At 34.6% G+C, this 15,618-nt stretch overlaps 1 protein-coding gene across 1 annotated transcript; it reads right to left on the bottom strand.

Annotated features, from left to right (window-relative positions):
- Positions 1-81: 81 nt before the first annotated feature.
- On the bottom strand, positions 82-11,056 carry LOC117925338 (auxin response factor 7-like). Its single transcript, XM_034844330.1, has 13 exons — positions 10,440-11,056; positions 8,641-8,753; positions 8,462-8,557; positions 7,843-7,899; positions 7,575-7,730; positions 7,386-7,470; positions 6,624-6,714; positions 6,372-6,536; positions 6,083-6,278; positions 5,408-5,546; positions 2,436-4,393; positions 966-1,156; positions 82-857 (listed from the first exon to the last, which is right to left on the bottom strand). The coding sequence occupies exons 1-13, from the start codon at positions 10,480-10,482 to the stop codon at positions 677-679; spliced, it is 3,471 nt and encodes a 1,156-aa protein (XP_034700221.1). The 5' UTR covers positions 10,483-11,056; the 3' UTR covers positions 82-676.
- Positions 11,057-15,618: the final 4,562 nt, after the last annotated feature.

Genomic DNA, 15,618 nt, shown 5'->3' on the forward strand with positions numbered 1-15,618 from the left:
TCAACTGATCCAAATTTATAAACAGGAGTATGGTGCTGAATAAAGTTGTAACCGTACTCGAGGCACTTGAGGACTCAAAAGTGGTGTAGAAAGACAAGCAGCAGCAATAGCAGAATTCCTTTACGGTAGGTAAAAATTGTGTGCCTAGTAGTTATGGTTACAGCTAGAACATAACATATAAACATGGTTCTTTGCAAGTGACAGTCTTTTTAAGCCTTAACCGATGGAAAAGTACTGTATTATACATCATCTGCCTTTTGTTTCTGCCCCTGCTGGCTCTTTCTGAAATACCATTGCACAGAGGCAACCAATTGCAACAAAAGCAGATGCAGATGCCAGCATCAAAAAATTTGAATAAGCTGTAGTTTTTCACCCTACTATATGATTTGAGCTCTAAGCCTTAGCGTTTTTTAAAAGCGCTCAGTTCCTCAACCAGGGAATCAGTGGACTCGTATGCTGAGGTGAAGAGTGGCAAAAACTATAACAGTCTGCCCACAATTACTACTCCACTTCCCTCTGTTTATGGACACATCACCTCATAAGAAGAGCTAGTTCACATTGCTCGTAGAACTGACAAGCACGGACCAGACGGGGCATCCATCCTCCAATTTGATGATACCTGATAGTCTACCCAAAGGCATGATGAATTATCTTGATGTTAGGAAGTTTGTAACTTTCATCGATTAAATGAGGCAGCTGAGGTATCCTCGTAGTGACCCTTCCATGCATTCCCACTATCAGTCCCACTACAAGCTTGATTTGGGACAGGCACGTGACCCAGATCTCCATCCAAACTCATCTGCTGTACTTCAGCAGATGACAGTATCTTTATACTCTGAACACAGCTTACAAACTCTCTGCAAGTAAATAGGGAGGAAGAAATGAGGATGAGAATGGTTAAGCATGATTAAAACAGAAAGCAATGTATAAGAGCTAATATGAAATCCGAGCAATTTTTGACATACTCCCAAGGGTCATCACCAACAAGTAGTATGTCATTCTCATGATCAACATAAACAAGCTTCCAGTCGGTCCTTTGTGGATCTTCTAGCTGCCCTTCAATTCCAAACATGCGGGCAAGATCATGCCTGAGCTCATCATAACCTTTGTAACGGGTGACATCGATAGATCTCCCCACAGAACCACGCTTTTGAACCTTCAAGAATTTAAATTGGTATTAGGCATTTAACAACAGCATTAAGATAACAAAAAAGGAAAAAACTCGTAACAGAAAAGCCTATCAAAAAAAGATATGAACAGAAAGACATTGTTAGCCCTAATCATCTGGTATTTACACAGAATAAATTGAACGTCTTATGCATTTGAAAGTTACCAAAACGTCAGGATGGTTGCAACCTGTACCAGTGATAAGAACCAGCTATGAAAAGAAATGAATGTCCAAACTAGCATTAGCTCTTCTTTTCTGATTGTCTTTGACCAGCATGGAGTTTTCAGATATGGTAGGTGATCTCCAAACTAGTATTCAAGGTGAGACCTGCATTAGCTCTTCTTTTCTGATTCAAAATGTCCATTTCCATGTCCTATTTTGCTAGTCATGTTTATCACATATATCATTTCTATGGACATCAAATAGAATCCCCAATCCATCCTACAGTTGCTTAGTTTTTCACTAAATAAATGCTAGAAGGTTAAGGATGACATAAACAATGACCTCTTATCTAAATCATCTCCTAGAACTTATATTATTGTGAGGAGTTGTCCCCCTTTCCCAGATATAAGGGTAAACGTGAGCTTGCAGTGGGTCAAACTCTTATCAATATCAAGCCAGGCTGGCATTTTATAAATCATGCTCTCCTTAGCAGAGAAAATTTCTTTATGATGGAAATCAATATTGTAGATGTTATTGTGTGTGGCATGAGCTACTAACTAAACAACAATGCAGCAACGGGATTTTGATCTTGTCTTAAGAATATATTTGCCGAAAGCTTAGAAACCATCATTTTTATACCCCCTGTGAGGTATCTGGAATAGCATGTGCTAACTTGATCATGTTATAGAAGATATCAATATTACAACCTTAGCAAGAAACAGTATTTTAATCCAGAAAGTCTATGAAATGGAGGGAAAAAGAGGAGTGCAATCTTTAAGTTGGATGAGAAATGTGGCTTAGTATTCCACTTATATTGCAAGTCATATTTATAGCAAAAAATGTCTAAAATAAAAACCAGAGCTATCCTATGCAGGTCTGTCTCCATTTTTCTCTAGTTAGAAACAACTAGGCTGTGCAGGTTTGGGCATACCCTAGCAATTTAGCTTCTAATCTTGGAACGAATTAGAGATGACAGAGCATCTGATGCCAAAAACTTATTTTGACATTGATGCATTTACCCAGTGTTGTGGTTACGGAGGAAAGTCTAACCATGTTCTCAAACAGTTAAATATTGCTAAACCAAAGAGAACTAGTAGTAACAAACCTTTGTATATGTCCGCATACGCTGAGCCTGGTTTGTCCACAACCCATTGCTCAAAACCCCAGTCTCTGTGATGGCAACATCATTTGAACACCCAGGCTTGAAAGACATGTTCGGAACCCCAAATGACTGAGAGCTAATCGCAGCAGTAGACAACTCCGTCTCAATATCTCTTGGAGTTCCACCATAATTAGAAAGCAAGTTCTGAAGATCCTTTCCTGAGTCAAAACCCCTCGACAACAGAGTGTCAGGCGTCAAACCATCAATATTAACTGCAAAAGGAGGATTACTCTGAGGATTTGACTGAACATCTCCATCCAAACAGAAGGTGGGGAGTGTGAAATTCTGCTGGAGGGTACCAGCATCCAAGCAATAAGACGTCGCAGATGAAGAAGCTTCCAATTGATCAGTAACAGTACCTTTGTATCTTAGTTGGTCTGGTACTTTTGAGCTGGGTACTTCATTTTTTATGCGGATATCAGACTTGCTTTGAAGCTCTTGGACAAGATTACTAGCAGGCTCAACCACTGAATCCCCCAATAATATGGCTGGCCCTTGTTGGTTTCTATTGAGGAAATTTGATGGGACCTGGCAATTATTAGTAGAAGGTGAGGTTGAACATGATGGAGCATCCCCATCTGTAAGCCCAGAATGAGCTCTGATTGCTGTAATTGGTTTGTGCTGGCCCTGGAGTTGGTTCATGGGAATTTGTTGTGATTGCATGAGCGCTGATGTTGAGAAACTATTGCTACTTAGCTGCTGCTGAGACAGAGACAACTGTTGTAATGACTGGTTTTGTTGATTTGCCTGCTGTTGCTGTGGCTGCTGAGGCTGTAACCGTGGGCTTACCGGAGAAAGCAACTGCTGCTGCTGCAATTTCTGCAGATACTGTAATTGAAGTTGATGCTCTGGTAGGTTCTGCTGTGAGGATTGTTGCACTTGTGGCTGCTGTGGCTGTTGTGGCCTCTGAGACGAGCTATGTTGCAACAACTGTGGGGATGATTGTTGCATTTGTGTATGCGGCTGCTGATGCCTCTGTACAAGGCTAGGCTGCTGTTCCATTTGTTGCTGAAACTGCAAGTCTTGTGGCAAAGATGACAACTGAAATGAATTCCTACTAGCAGACTGAATACTTTGTTGAGATAGGGTATTGCCTGTTAGTGACTGTTGTGGCTGAAGCTGAGGGTATAAAATTGGTTGCTGTGAATTCTGATTAAGGATCTGATTTGAGGAAACACCACCATTTACAAAAGCTGGTTGGAATAGCTGTTGGAGCGGCTGCTGCTGCTGTGGTGGCTGATGCTGCTGCTGCTGTGGCGGCGTCTGCTGCTGGAGTGGCAGCTGCTGCTGCTGCTGCTGATGTTGTGGTTGTTGCTGTTGCTGCTGTTGTTGCTGTTGTTGGTGCTGCGGTTGCAACTGTTGGTGCTGCTGCAGCAGCAGCTGTGGTTGTTGCAATTGTTGCAGTTGTTGCTGCTGCTGCTGCTGTGGATGTTGTTGATGTTGTTGTTGTTGTTGCTGCTGATGCTGCTGCTGGGGCTGCTGTTGCTGCTGGCGCTGATGCTGCTGGGGGTGTTGTTGTGGATTAATAGGAGTCTGCAACAGTTGCTGTAGCTGCTGCTGCTGCTGGGGCCATGCCAAAGATGGCTGCTGGAATTGGCTAACTTGATTTTGTTGATTTACTTTATTGAACTGGAGACTTGGTGCAGACAACGCAGGAGCTTGAAAACTCAACAATTTGGACGGATCATCAGTGCTAAGGTTACTATGCAGGACAGTTGAAGAAACCATGGGAGGGAATAGTCCTGACTGAGAAGCTGGAAATTGATTATTCTGTTGCATGCTCATCCACTGGACTAGATTCAAGCCTGGGAAGATTGAGCTTGGGGCATCCTTCATGCCAAAGTCATCCCCAAGCCAGGGCATGCCTCTCTTGAAAGCACTCTCTATATCAGACTCATCATCTGCAAGAACAAACCAAGAAATTTGGTAAGAAAAAATATGGAATGAGAAGTAATTCAAACTTTCTTAGTGAAAATTTGTGTCAATTATGTAAACAATTACTTTCTATGCATTTATAACTGTAACTTTCCATAGTTTTATCTGGTTTTTCAGCGAAACTCCTGACTCCAAAAGAAGAATGTGCTCTGCAAGTAACTAAAATAAAATATGGTGAAAAATATGATGTTTGGATAGGTTTGTATATTGTAGAAGGATGTCTTGAGCTTCTTGATTTTTTATTTAATAGAAAAGATCTGGTGTGTTTCTGATAAATAAAAAAATGAACATTTAGAAAAAATGAACTCAAGTTCAAATATGAGTGAGGAATATAGAACATCAGCAGATGTGACATCTGGTTCCCATCAACCAATATAAAAAATCAAACCCTAATTTAGGCAAAGATTTCAAGGGTCATTTTTGGCATAGAAGAAATATAAAGGAAAAAACTCATGAGTTTCCAAATTCTGGTGTTAACTAACTTTCAATTGCAGAAAAGACATTACAGTGTTGAATTCTAACTACCCATTGCATTTATCAGTTTTAACTTCAATCAGAAGTATCCAATATGCTTATAACAAACTTCACAATATATAACCAATCTATTTAAATTTACCAGACAAGTGCACAACATTTCTTGAGAAGCCCTTCATACAGCAACTAACATTCAAGTCAAGATTCGTAATTGTCTGTTACTTTAGACCAAAAAACAACTAAATAAGTTTTAACTAAGCCAGGAAATCAGGCAATTGGGTATGAATTACAGCGCTAAGATGTACTTGTAGACAAAAAAAATTAATTATCTGACAGTTCTTTCTGTAGCAGATATCCAATAGATATATTTAGTGGAAACACTACATTCAGCTTAAGAATAACAAAATCTCAAGGAAAGCAAAGCAAACTGGATGACATCAAAGCTTAAAATTTTCTATATTTCAGGCATACTATAGAAGATTGCTTGGTAGCAAATTTTGGTTTACCTGGAAATCCTGGTTGTTTGGGAAATTTGGGTCTGAAAAATGGAGGAGGACATAAATAGAAAGGAGTTACAACAGGTTCAATTTCCCAAATTGAAACTCGGCTTGGCCGTTCGCCAGCTGTTGATTCATCCCAGCCAACCTGTCAAGAATACAAATTTCAATAAGCAGGGTTGGCAAAAGATAAGAACTCAATAGCGCATTTACGTGGACATGCATCAATAAGAACTATTTTAGAACCAAAGCAAGATATTTGATTCCAGAAAGTAGTGATCAAGGAATGTAGAACCAAAATGAACTCCCGTTAAGGTATTAAAAATCAGACATCTCAACCAGAAACAAGTGGAAATAATTACTAAGATCTAACCAGAGATTAAAAAACCAGATTATCATCAAATCCACATGGTTAAAATGTGTATCAAAAAACCTTGATAGATTTCCAATTCACACAAGACATACAAATTGAATTATGAAACTCACATGTTTAGAGGCTACACACAGATTCTAAAAGGTTCATCACACTGATATGTACTTTTCTTGTAAGTACATGTACTGGTTACATCATATACATTGCCAAGAATTCTTTGGAAAGAAAAATACGAGAAATATGCATTATCAACAATGAAGTTTCAAAAATCAATCTTCATTCACATAAGCTCATAATTGACACAAAAATACCTGAAGGTTACGCCATTGTGAATTTTTCCATCGCGCAGCATCCAGTTCACTGATGCCAGTGATGGTACCCATGTATCTGCGTACCCCTGACTCCTCAGTTTCAAACATCATTCTAAATCGCATGCCAAGTGAAACTTGGGTATACATTGCTTTGTTATATTTGGCTAAGGGAATCACAAACTCAGAAGGGCTAGCCCTAATAAAATCAATGAATTTTGTCAGAGCATGCCATAAACATCTTCATAATTTTGATCAGTTAGATGAATGAAAAGCATCTTTAAAGTAGTACCTTGGATTATAAAATATAGTAAATGGACTGTTATTTGCAGCAGCATGAGCAGCAGCAGCTAGAATTCCTATATGCATGCTATCACAGGATATGACTGATGAAGACAGAGCTGGCTGCTGTCTATTAGCACGCCTTATACCCAAGAGAAGCTGTGATTTTTCATCTCTACATCCAACAAGATTTTATCAGCATTTTGAGAGGAAGGATGAACATCCAATTGGAGGAATTTTTCCCCTCAAATCTTGCATATACCTTATAAAAAGGACAGAATCACCGGCGAACAATCTTTTTGTGCTAACAAAGACACTCCAACCTGTAGTCAGCAGGTGCCTTTTTGGTTGCCCTGAAATTAAGGCAACATGCAAGTTTAATGCATAGTTCTAGTTGTTTCTGGTAAAGCAGATAAAATCATTGAATTGTAGGCAAAGACAGCAGCTCTCCGGACCCTAGAAGTGATGGTTTCCTTACTAACATCAAATTCAGGAATAAGATATTGGAATACAGATGACTAGCAACTCAGATGTAGATGAAGTTGAACTTGGAATGAAATGGCCTTATCATTTTCTAGTATTTCACAGAAGTCTATCTCTTTACCTTTTCAGAATGTTTCTCATTTATGTTAAGCATAAAAAAAAATTAACATTATCAAATCATGAATCAGTGGCCATTCCTAATAGGAGTTTGATCTGGTACACTTTTGACAAATAGGCAGAACAATACACCTCATAATCCAACCAACTGTTAGATTTAATGAGGAAAGATAACATAAAATAAAGCAGCACTTAACACCAAACAAAAATGTGTGAATTATGTTTATCCTTGAATAATCATAAACAGATAAGAGACCACCTGGAGAATTAGTAGTAAATAACAAGATGGGATTAAAGTAGCATTTGAGAAGTAAACTCATAGTTAAAAGCAGAAGAAAAAGCTTAACAAAGCATCATTTGAGCCTAACAGAGTAAAGCCTAATAAGAAGACAAGGTGAGAAGAGATTTGAAAAAGGGGCAATACCTCGATAAATATGTCTGAATGTCCATGTATTATCATGTAAATCTCTGGCCACAATCTCCTGAGCAGGGGGTTGCATCGAGAAATCCTAACAAACACCTTTTGGGTCAGCAATATAATAAGTAGATGCTAAATGTGCAAAATAGTGCTCAAATTTAAAGCACAAATCAAAATTTTAATATATTTACGCACAAGAGGTGGAAAGATCTTCTCAGCTGCTCTACGAGGTACAGAAAATCCACCATGGGTGCTTGTGTCACTAGCTGTGAGAGTTTTACAGAAAAACTCAACTGGTTGCCTGCTTTGCTTGAGGCCAAGATCAGATGCCAGCAATGCCTCCTTGTCATACTGTAAGATGGTTATTGTGCATGCACTTCCATATAAATATCTATACATGATTACATTGGGGAAAAATGATGGATATGTATTTAATTATATTAAAACAGAGCAGCTGACCTACTTTGCTTACAGGCTGAAGGGTCATCTGCGCGTAAACTTCATCAGTTTCTGCATCAGCCTGATTCAAAATATCAATTACATACATAAATTTCAAAGTATCATAAAGGGGGTTGTTTCCCCATTCTTGACTATTAAAATTATGGGATTGCACCTATACTGTATGAGTCTCGCAATACAGATTGAAAATTTCTAACAAAACCATGGGTGAGTCAACCCAAACCAAAACTCATTCATTAAACTGCCCTGATGAATTTGTAAAATGACTTGATGGTGTAAAAGAGAAGGAGATAAATATTAGGATTGTCCAACTAATATCATTATTAAAGAGATCACCATGCATGCAATATATCAATATAGATCCAATCGTTCAATCAAACACATGAAGCACCCCATTTGTAAAGAGTTCATGACTACAAAACTGCAGGTTGGAAGGCTCTGATACATGTAACATGACATTATGAAGCATGAAAATCAACTAGGAAGGAAGATCAAGATAACTAGGTATGCAATTGATCTCCTTTTTCAAATCAATATCGAAGCAATCATTCTTCTATCAAACACATAAAGCACTCTGTTAAGAACTCATTACTACAAAACTGGAAATTGGAAGGCTCTCATACATGTAATGTGACATTATGAAGCATGCAAATCAACTTGGAAGGAAGATTAGGATAACTTGGTACGCATTCAGTCTCCTTTTGCATCGATGCAGCAACCTGAGAATTGAGTTGTTAACCTCAATCAGAAACCTGAATTCACATTTGGATACACTTTCAGAGATAAGGAGAAACCAACATACTTGCTCACTGTGACCTTGAGGGAAGTACACCACGAGACTTCCAACTGGAGGCAATGAAACCAGGGGCCCCGCACAAGCATGCCACAACTCAGAATTAATACTCTTCCTTTCTCCTGTTCTCAAAACAAATAGAACAAGTTTCAACAATCAAACAAAACCTCAAATGTGAAGGAAGAATAAAGATGTCAAGAACCAATTCTACTATCAATAGAACTCCTTTTAATTAGCAAAACTCCAAGATCCTTTTCTGTGTACTTCACCCATGGCAGGAGTAAACTAGCCATCTTTCTTGTTGAGGTTCAGAGGTGTTGTACAATCACTTTTTTGCAAACACCATTACCATGCCTTAAGGTTAGCTTTGGGGAACTAGGCTCCCACAGAACAGGTTCTTTGACTTGCTAGGATGAGGCAAATCAAGAACAAGTATAACAATAGCGCACTAGGCTCTCACAGAACAAGTTCTTTGCCTTACTAGGATGAAACAAATCAAGAACGAGTATAACAATAGCCAGGTCAGAGAAAAGCACTTCCAGGAGCTTTTGTTGCTGTTAAATCATAGAGAGTATATAACAAGAAAACCATAGCAATGACAATTTTCCAGTTGATGGCAAGGTGAGAAAACGCAAAGACAGCTGTCAAGTTCAGGTTCAGTTGTGGCTAAGGGCATACAGTTTGAGTAATTTATCAATTTAAGGCATTCAATTTAGTAGATCAATTCTCTTTATTAATAACAATAGTCTGCATAAATTCAAAAAGCAACCACCACCAAGAATTCCACATTCTTCCACACTGAAAAGTAACGTTAATATTGGGAAAAAAAAAGATTATCACTCAAACAACAATCTGACTTTGGAATTAGCACTGGCAAATAAACTAAAGTTGGGAGAAAATGTGAAGATCAAACCAAGGAATCTTGTATATTCAACAACCATACTTCACTGCCATCAGCACATGAGTTTGCAGTTTTGGTGATTCAAAGAAGCTACCCAAAGGAAATGGGGATTTAAGTTCATATGGGAAGGTTTTGGGTAAAAAATAAAATTCCAAAAGAAAGGGCAGTTTTGATATTTTTACAAATTTAGCTGGAGGTTAAGATAATTAGCCAAATGCCAAAATTCCAAAGAAGTTGGTATGCTTGAATTAAATAGTACATTCAGCATTAGGACAAATCTGGATCTGTTTTAAAATTTAAAGTAACAATAACAATAGTAATTAATAACATGTTTTCGCCCCCTTTATGAACTATAATTTAGTAAAAACATTACAAATAGAGTTACATAAAGATCCAGATTTAAAAAAATAATACCTGTGATATACATGCATTACACATTACCGGGCTGCGTATGTCACACAAGCATTTCATTTAGTTCATTAGGAGAGAGCATCGTTTTACGTTTACGGTTTACCTATACATCTATTGAACCATTTTGGGAGTTGAGAGTTTACTACAGCCTAGAATTTATATGATAAATTCTATATAAATGTTTAAAGCACCCAAAAAAAGAAAAGAAAAAAACCCTTAGCAGCTACTTGAAAGCTCATCTGAGGTGAAAAGGAAAGGAAAAAGTTCTTCAGAATGTTCTTCTCTCATTGCTTTCGAAAACCAAACCCAGGAGAAAAGGAGTACGAAAAACAAATTCCACCACATAAATCTAGAATGGCTCATAATTCCATAAATGATCAACATTTAAAAGCTAATAAACACATAAGCTGACTCAATTCAGGAAACTTAATTAAGAAACACGAAAAAGGAAATGAAATGAAATTGAACCAGTAAAAAGGCTTTAAAACCACCACACCTTCACCAGAACCTGCCAGAAACCCATTTGGTGGAGCTTTCATGCTTACAGATATCAAAATATTCCTCTGAGCAAATTCAATTCAATCACCACTCGGCGTTCCTCTTCGGCCTAGTTTTCCACCACTAAACCATCATTCACCATCAGCTGCAGCATCGCACGCAATTCACATTGATCCCAACCATCAAACCCTAACTTTCTCTCAATTCCTCATCTTCGTACACACACCAAACACTGATTCCGCCTCTCACCATTGACCAAAGCAACCAAACGCAACAACTTTCCTCCAAAAAAAAAAAACCAAAAATTCAAACCTACGACTGAGCTTATCGGAACAACATACAGAAATGAATTCAAGATGTCCGAAACTCTCTAAGATCACCGTTTTCACCTCCGAGCTCACAAGAAAATCAAATCACTCAGACAAAACTCCGACCACAACTCCGGCGACAACGAATCTCCGGCGAGGACTTTGCGGAGAGCGAGTGAAATTATGAGTGAGGAGCTGAGAAACCGGCGAGATCAAGGGAGGGGTCGCCGGAAAATCTGACGCCGAAGAAAGCAAGACAGCTTTTTATGGTACAAGCCGACATAAAATAGACTGGAGCGAGTTAAAATAATCATGTAAGAAAAAAAGCGTGCTTCGCTCTTCCCGGACATTATAAATAAATTCCTCCCAAATTCATCTCAGATTCCTCCCAAATTCACATTTCGTTTTGCCACATGCAAAATGATGTTGGGGTCCACCTCAGGAGTACGTCCTCTCTTCAGAATCTCACCCTTCGATCGGCGTGCGCGAGTTTTGGGATAATCCGACGCTCCACACCTTTGGCAAGGAAAGCACTACGGCTACTGTCTGTGAATTTAAATGGCTTACAGGCCTCTCTGAGTACTCGATTCATTTTTACTCTGACGACTCATCTGATCTTTTCTTAGCAATGAGGCTAATTGACGGCTACGTTTTTTTTTTCCTTATTACTTAATTTTAAATTTTATTATTTAATTCTTATTTTTAAAAAATTAAGATTTTTTAAATCAAATAAACTTAAATCTTTTTAAACTCTTAAATTAGCATACTCTAATAAAATTGCAAGAGAAAAATAAGTAAAAAAATTGAGCCATAAGAATTAAATAAAAAAATATTTAATATTTAAAAGTTATTAAACTAATTTTATATTTAATTTCAATTTATACTTATTTTATAAAATATAATTAATATTTGAATTAAATTATTAATTCATTGAATTGATTTATCAAATACCTTCAAAATATATTATTACTTCAACTTTTTAGTATGATAAAAAAAACAATTAGTGTATAAAAAATAAAAAAATAAAAACTTCGAACTCTTAAAAATCATATTTTAACATTTTTTTTTTCTCAAACTATCGTCTAGCTTTTTGGGTGACGTGGCATTTGTTGATCATCAAACTCTGGACAAAACATAATCATCTGACCATAATTAGGTTTAAATATTAATTTTGTGTCGTTGCTCGAAAGCCTTTTTGGGTTCAAATTTTTCAGAAAAGAAAAACAAGGAAACCTATTTTATACGCTTACTTTCTGGAAGGAAACAAATATTAAATTATTAATTTTGACGAAAAAAGATTGGCAGCAAAATTAGTTCCATTGATTCAGTGAAGTGTCAACGCCTAATCATAGTTGATGACTATATAAAAAGCATTATATTTGAATGTTCATTAATAATAATAATATCACTTAGAAATCAAAACCTTGATTTGAATTTAAGAAACCTTTATTTGAATTCAAGTATGTCATTTACCAACCAAAACCTTTATTCAAATTCAAGTACCGAGACTTGAGGGCCAAACCATTGAAAAGAAAGGGATTTTGAAAACGCTTTCATATTAATTCAAATATATGGTTCTAATGATTTAAATTGTTCAAAGCACATTATGAAATTTTGATCATTAGAGGAATGTATAAATATTTGAGATTAAGTTATAATTAAATGAAATTAGAATATGAAATATCTAGACGATTAATAAAAGATAAATAAAGACTATCCCGATGTTATGAAAGGAACTTAAATGTTATGGACCCATTTTGAATCTATTAAACTATAAGTCACGTTTATTACGAAGTATGCTTGTGGTCCATTGTATTAATATTTTAAATTCAAGTCATGCATTATTTCACCACTTAATGCGGCTTCTTTACATCTCTCCCCTCGTTACATAAATTTTATTGATGAAAATATCTTTAAAGTATCGGTCTAGCACCCACGTGAAAAATGAAAAGGAAACTTTGCTAAAGGTAAAATCATTAAAAAAGTGAAAAAATATAGATTAATTGGTAAAAAATTATGGAGATGTAAAGATCATGCAACTATTATAATTTATGGCTAAAAATTGAAGATTTATTATCATAATACATTTTTTTTATAAGAAATCGCCAACAACTCCTATGTCACGTGGTTATAATTTATTCATAATAACAATTCAACTGAATTTGGATGAGATGTAAAATTTATGCTAATTTTTAATGTTATGGTATATATTGTTTTTGAATATCACGATTTTTATTTTATACACATTATTTTTTAATATCACGAATTTCATTTTATATATATATTATTTTATTCAATAAAACAACTTCAGAATATATATCTATACTTGTTTTCTATTTTTTTGAAGGGTTCAATATACTTTATTCCCCAAATTTTCACGTATTTTATATTTTATTGCTTCATATTTATAACTCAATATTTTACTTATCAAACTTGTTAAAATATAAAAATTTTATTTCAAGCATAAACCTTTCATAAAATTATAAAAGATATTACTCTTTTCCATATTTTCGTTTAAACACTTGATCAATTTTAGATAGAGTCAATATTGAATCGGCAATTTTGAAGTGAAAATTTCTAGAAACATGATAATTAAAAGTTTTGATTTTCAATTTAAAAAATACATTGACATGATTATTTGTAATTATGACGTAAAATTGTAAATTATGACCACTCTAAACTTAGATAATAAATATTTTTCTTTGTACTTTACTTATTTTGTTTCTCTAAATAATGGTATTTAAAATATCCTTTTTTAACAAATTTGAAAGTAAAGCATTGAATCTTTAATGCAAAAAGGTTGAAATATTCTCTTGTGTTTTAACTTTGGTTGAAAGTTAAAGTCAAAATTTTAAAATATTATTGATAATATAAAAGATGTATTAAATATTAAATATCTCTCCATCAAATCAAAATAATATTTTTTTGATATTAAGTTATTTTTAAAATCATGAAGCATTTTTAATAAAATTAGGCAAACATGGTGGAAACTTTTATTGAACTTAAAAATAAGTTTTTAACTTTATGAGGAATATTTGAATAAGATAATTAAATTTGTTAATAATTTTATAATTATATCTAACCATGGTCCAACCTTAAAATAGGTTAATACAAAGCAGGTAATTTTTTTGGAAGAGGCATAAAGTAAATTAGAAATGTTTCATTTTTCAAATTATTGGATGGGCATGTTTATTTTTTTGATAAATTTGGTAGCATATGATATAATTTTTCATGAAAACAACAACTTGGATAAGACTTGTCTATTAATACTAGTGGTGACATAATTTGGCAACCTCCAAAGTTCAAAGAATTGGGTCCTGCTCTGGCAGCTATGCCACCAACTTGTTAGGATCGGGATTAGGATTCAGCTTTGGATTTTTTTTTTTTTTTTTCTTTTTCTTTTTTTCAAATAATAATAAATTTTGAGGCTTGATTTATGGCACCAAAAATTAAGCTTATGTAATCATTTGTTTATTTGTTTACTTAAGTCTATGTTTAAAAAATCAAATATGAAAAATAAGATCATATTTGGTAATACTTTCAAAAACAATTTTCTATACATTAGATCATAAAACAAGAAAAATAGCTTTGACGATAAAAATAAAAAAAAAATAGAAATTTTTATGTTTTTTAAAAATGAAAAACATGGTATTTTTATACCACATTTTTTTAATATTTTCTTAAAATTATTTTATAAAATAACTATATAAACATAAATAATAATTAAAAATAAAATATTATATATAAATTAAAGATATTTCATATTTTCAAACAATTTTTTTTTTTGTAAAATATAAGATGACAATTTTCAAAAACTGATTTTTAAAACAATTGTTGAAAATAATTATCAAATGGGACTAATTTTTTTAATTTATTTTCGTTGAAGATATCATGGTTGGTAAATAATATAAAAGTTTTAAAAATATTTTTTTATATTTTCAAAATTTGAAAGAAAATATTTCTATTAAAAGTTTAAGAAACACATTTTTTTGAATTAGAAAACTGAATTTTCTTTTGGTGAATTGAAAACCGTTTTTAAGAAACTTTCCAAACAGCCTAGACCTTTCCTAAAATCGAATCACTGCAAAACTGGTCGGTGTTTGGTGGGGAAGAAAATTATTTGATCAGGGAAAAAAAAAAAGGAAGGGAATGAATGAAGGGGTGATGAAATTTTACTTTAGGGAAAATGGTGGACAATGAAGGCTGCCAAACAGGCCCATCCATGTGAAGAGGCACAGCTTTTGTCGGACCAACTACCTTCCAAGTCCGACCAGAATGTGGGGTTCAGTTTATCAAAACCACTGCCACAAGCCACCCTTTTCATTTGGATTCCCCACTACTCCTCATTTCTAACGCCTTTTTTTTCTCCTCCCATTGTACGGAATACGGACTTTCCCTTTTTAAATTACATTTACACTTTCTTTCCCATTTTCCAACCATTAAAATTGCATTTAATAATTAATTCATTCTTCTCCTAATCCTTGCCACCACGTTTATAAAGTCGAATACTAAAATCGCAATCATGATATAAACAAAAAAAAATATGATTAAGACCATAAAAAAAATGTAATTTAGATAAGTTAGTCTTTTAACAACCAAATTTAAAACAATTTTTTTAATTATTTTATTGAAAAGATTTCGTGTGACTCTCCTTTTTATATCATGGATCGATATGTTAAGTAACTATCAAATCATCAATTGAAGTCACTATCGAGTGAGTCTCGTAACTCTGCTATCAATATAGTAACATGTTTTTTAGTCGTGGATAGAGCAAGTGATATCATTAATCAATAATTGTTCTTAAATGTCATCTAGTCAAAAGAATATTTAATCAGATAGTAAAATAAGTTTCATGAAAAAAAAAAAGTC

Source organism: Vitis riparia, chromosome 11 (genome assembly GCF_004353265.1).
Source record: "Vitis riparia cultivar Riparia Gloire de Montpellier isolate 1030 chromosome 11, EGFV_Vit.rip_1.0, whole genome shotgun sequence".
NCBI classification, from domain to species: Eukaryota; Viridiplantae; Streptophyta; class Magnoliopsida; order Vitales; family Vitaceae; genus Vitis; species Vitis riparia.

Excerpts from the sequence above, each read along its gene's own strand:
- LOC117925338 (XM_034844330.1), bottom strand. The coding sequence starts at position 10,482 with ATGAAAGCTCCACCAAATGGGTTTCTGGCAGGTTCTGGTGAAG. Across the intron at positions 6,537-6,623 it reads GATTCTGTCCTTTTTATAAG|AGATGAAAAATCACAGCTTC; the intron begins GTATATGCAAGA and ends TGTTGGATGTAG. Across the intron at positions 4,394-5,407 it reads CAAACAACCAGGATTTCCAG|ATGATGAGTCTGATATAGAG; the intron begins GTAAACCAAAAT and ends TTGTTCTTGCAG.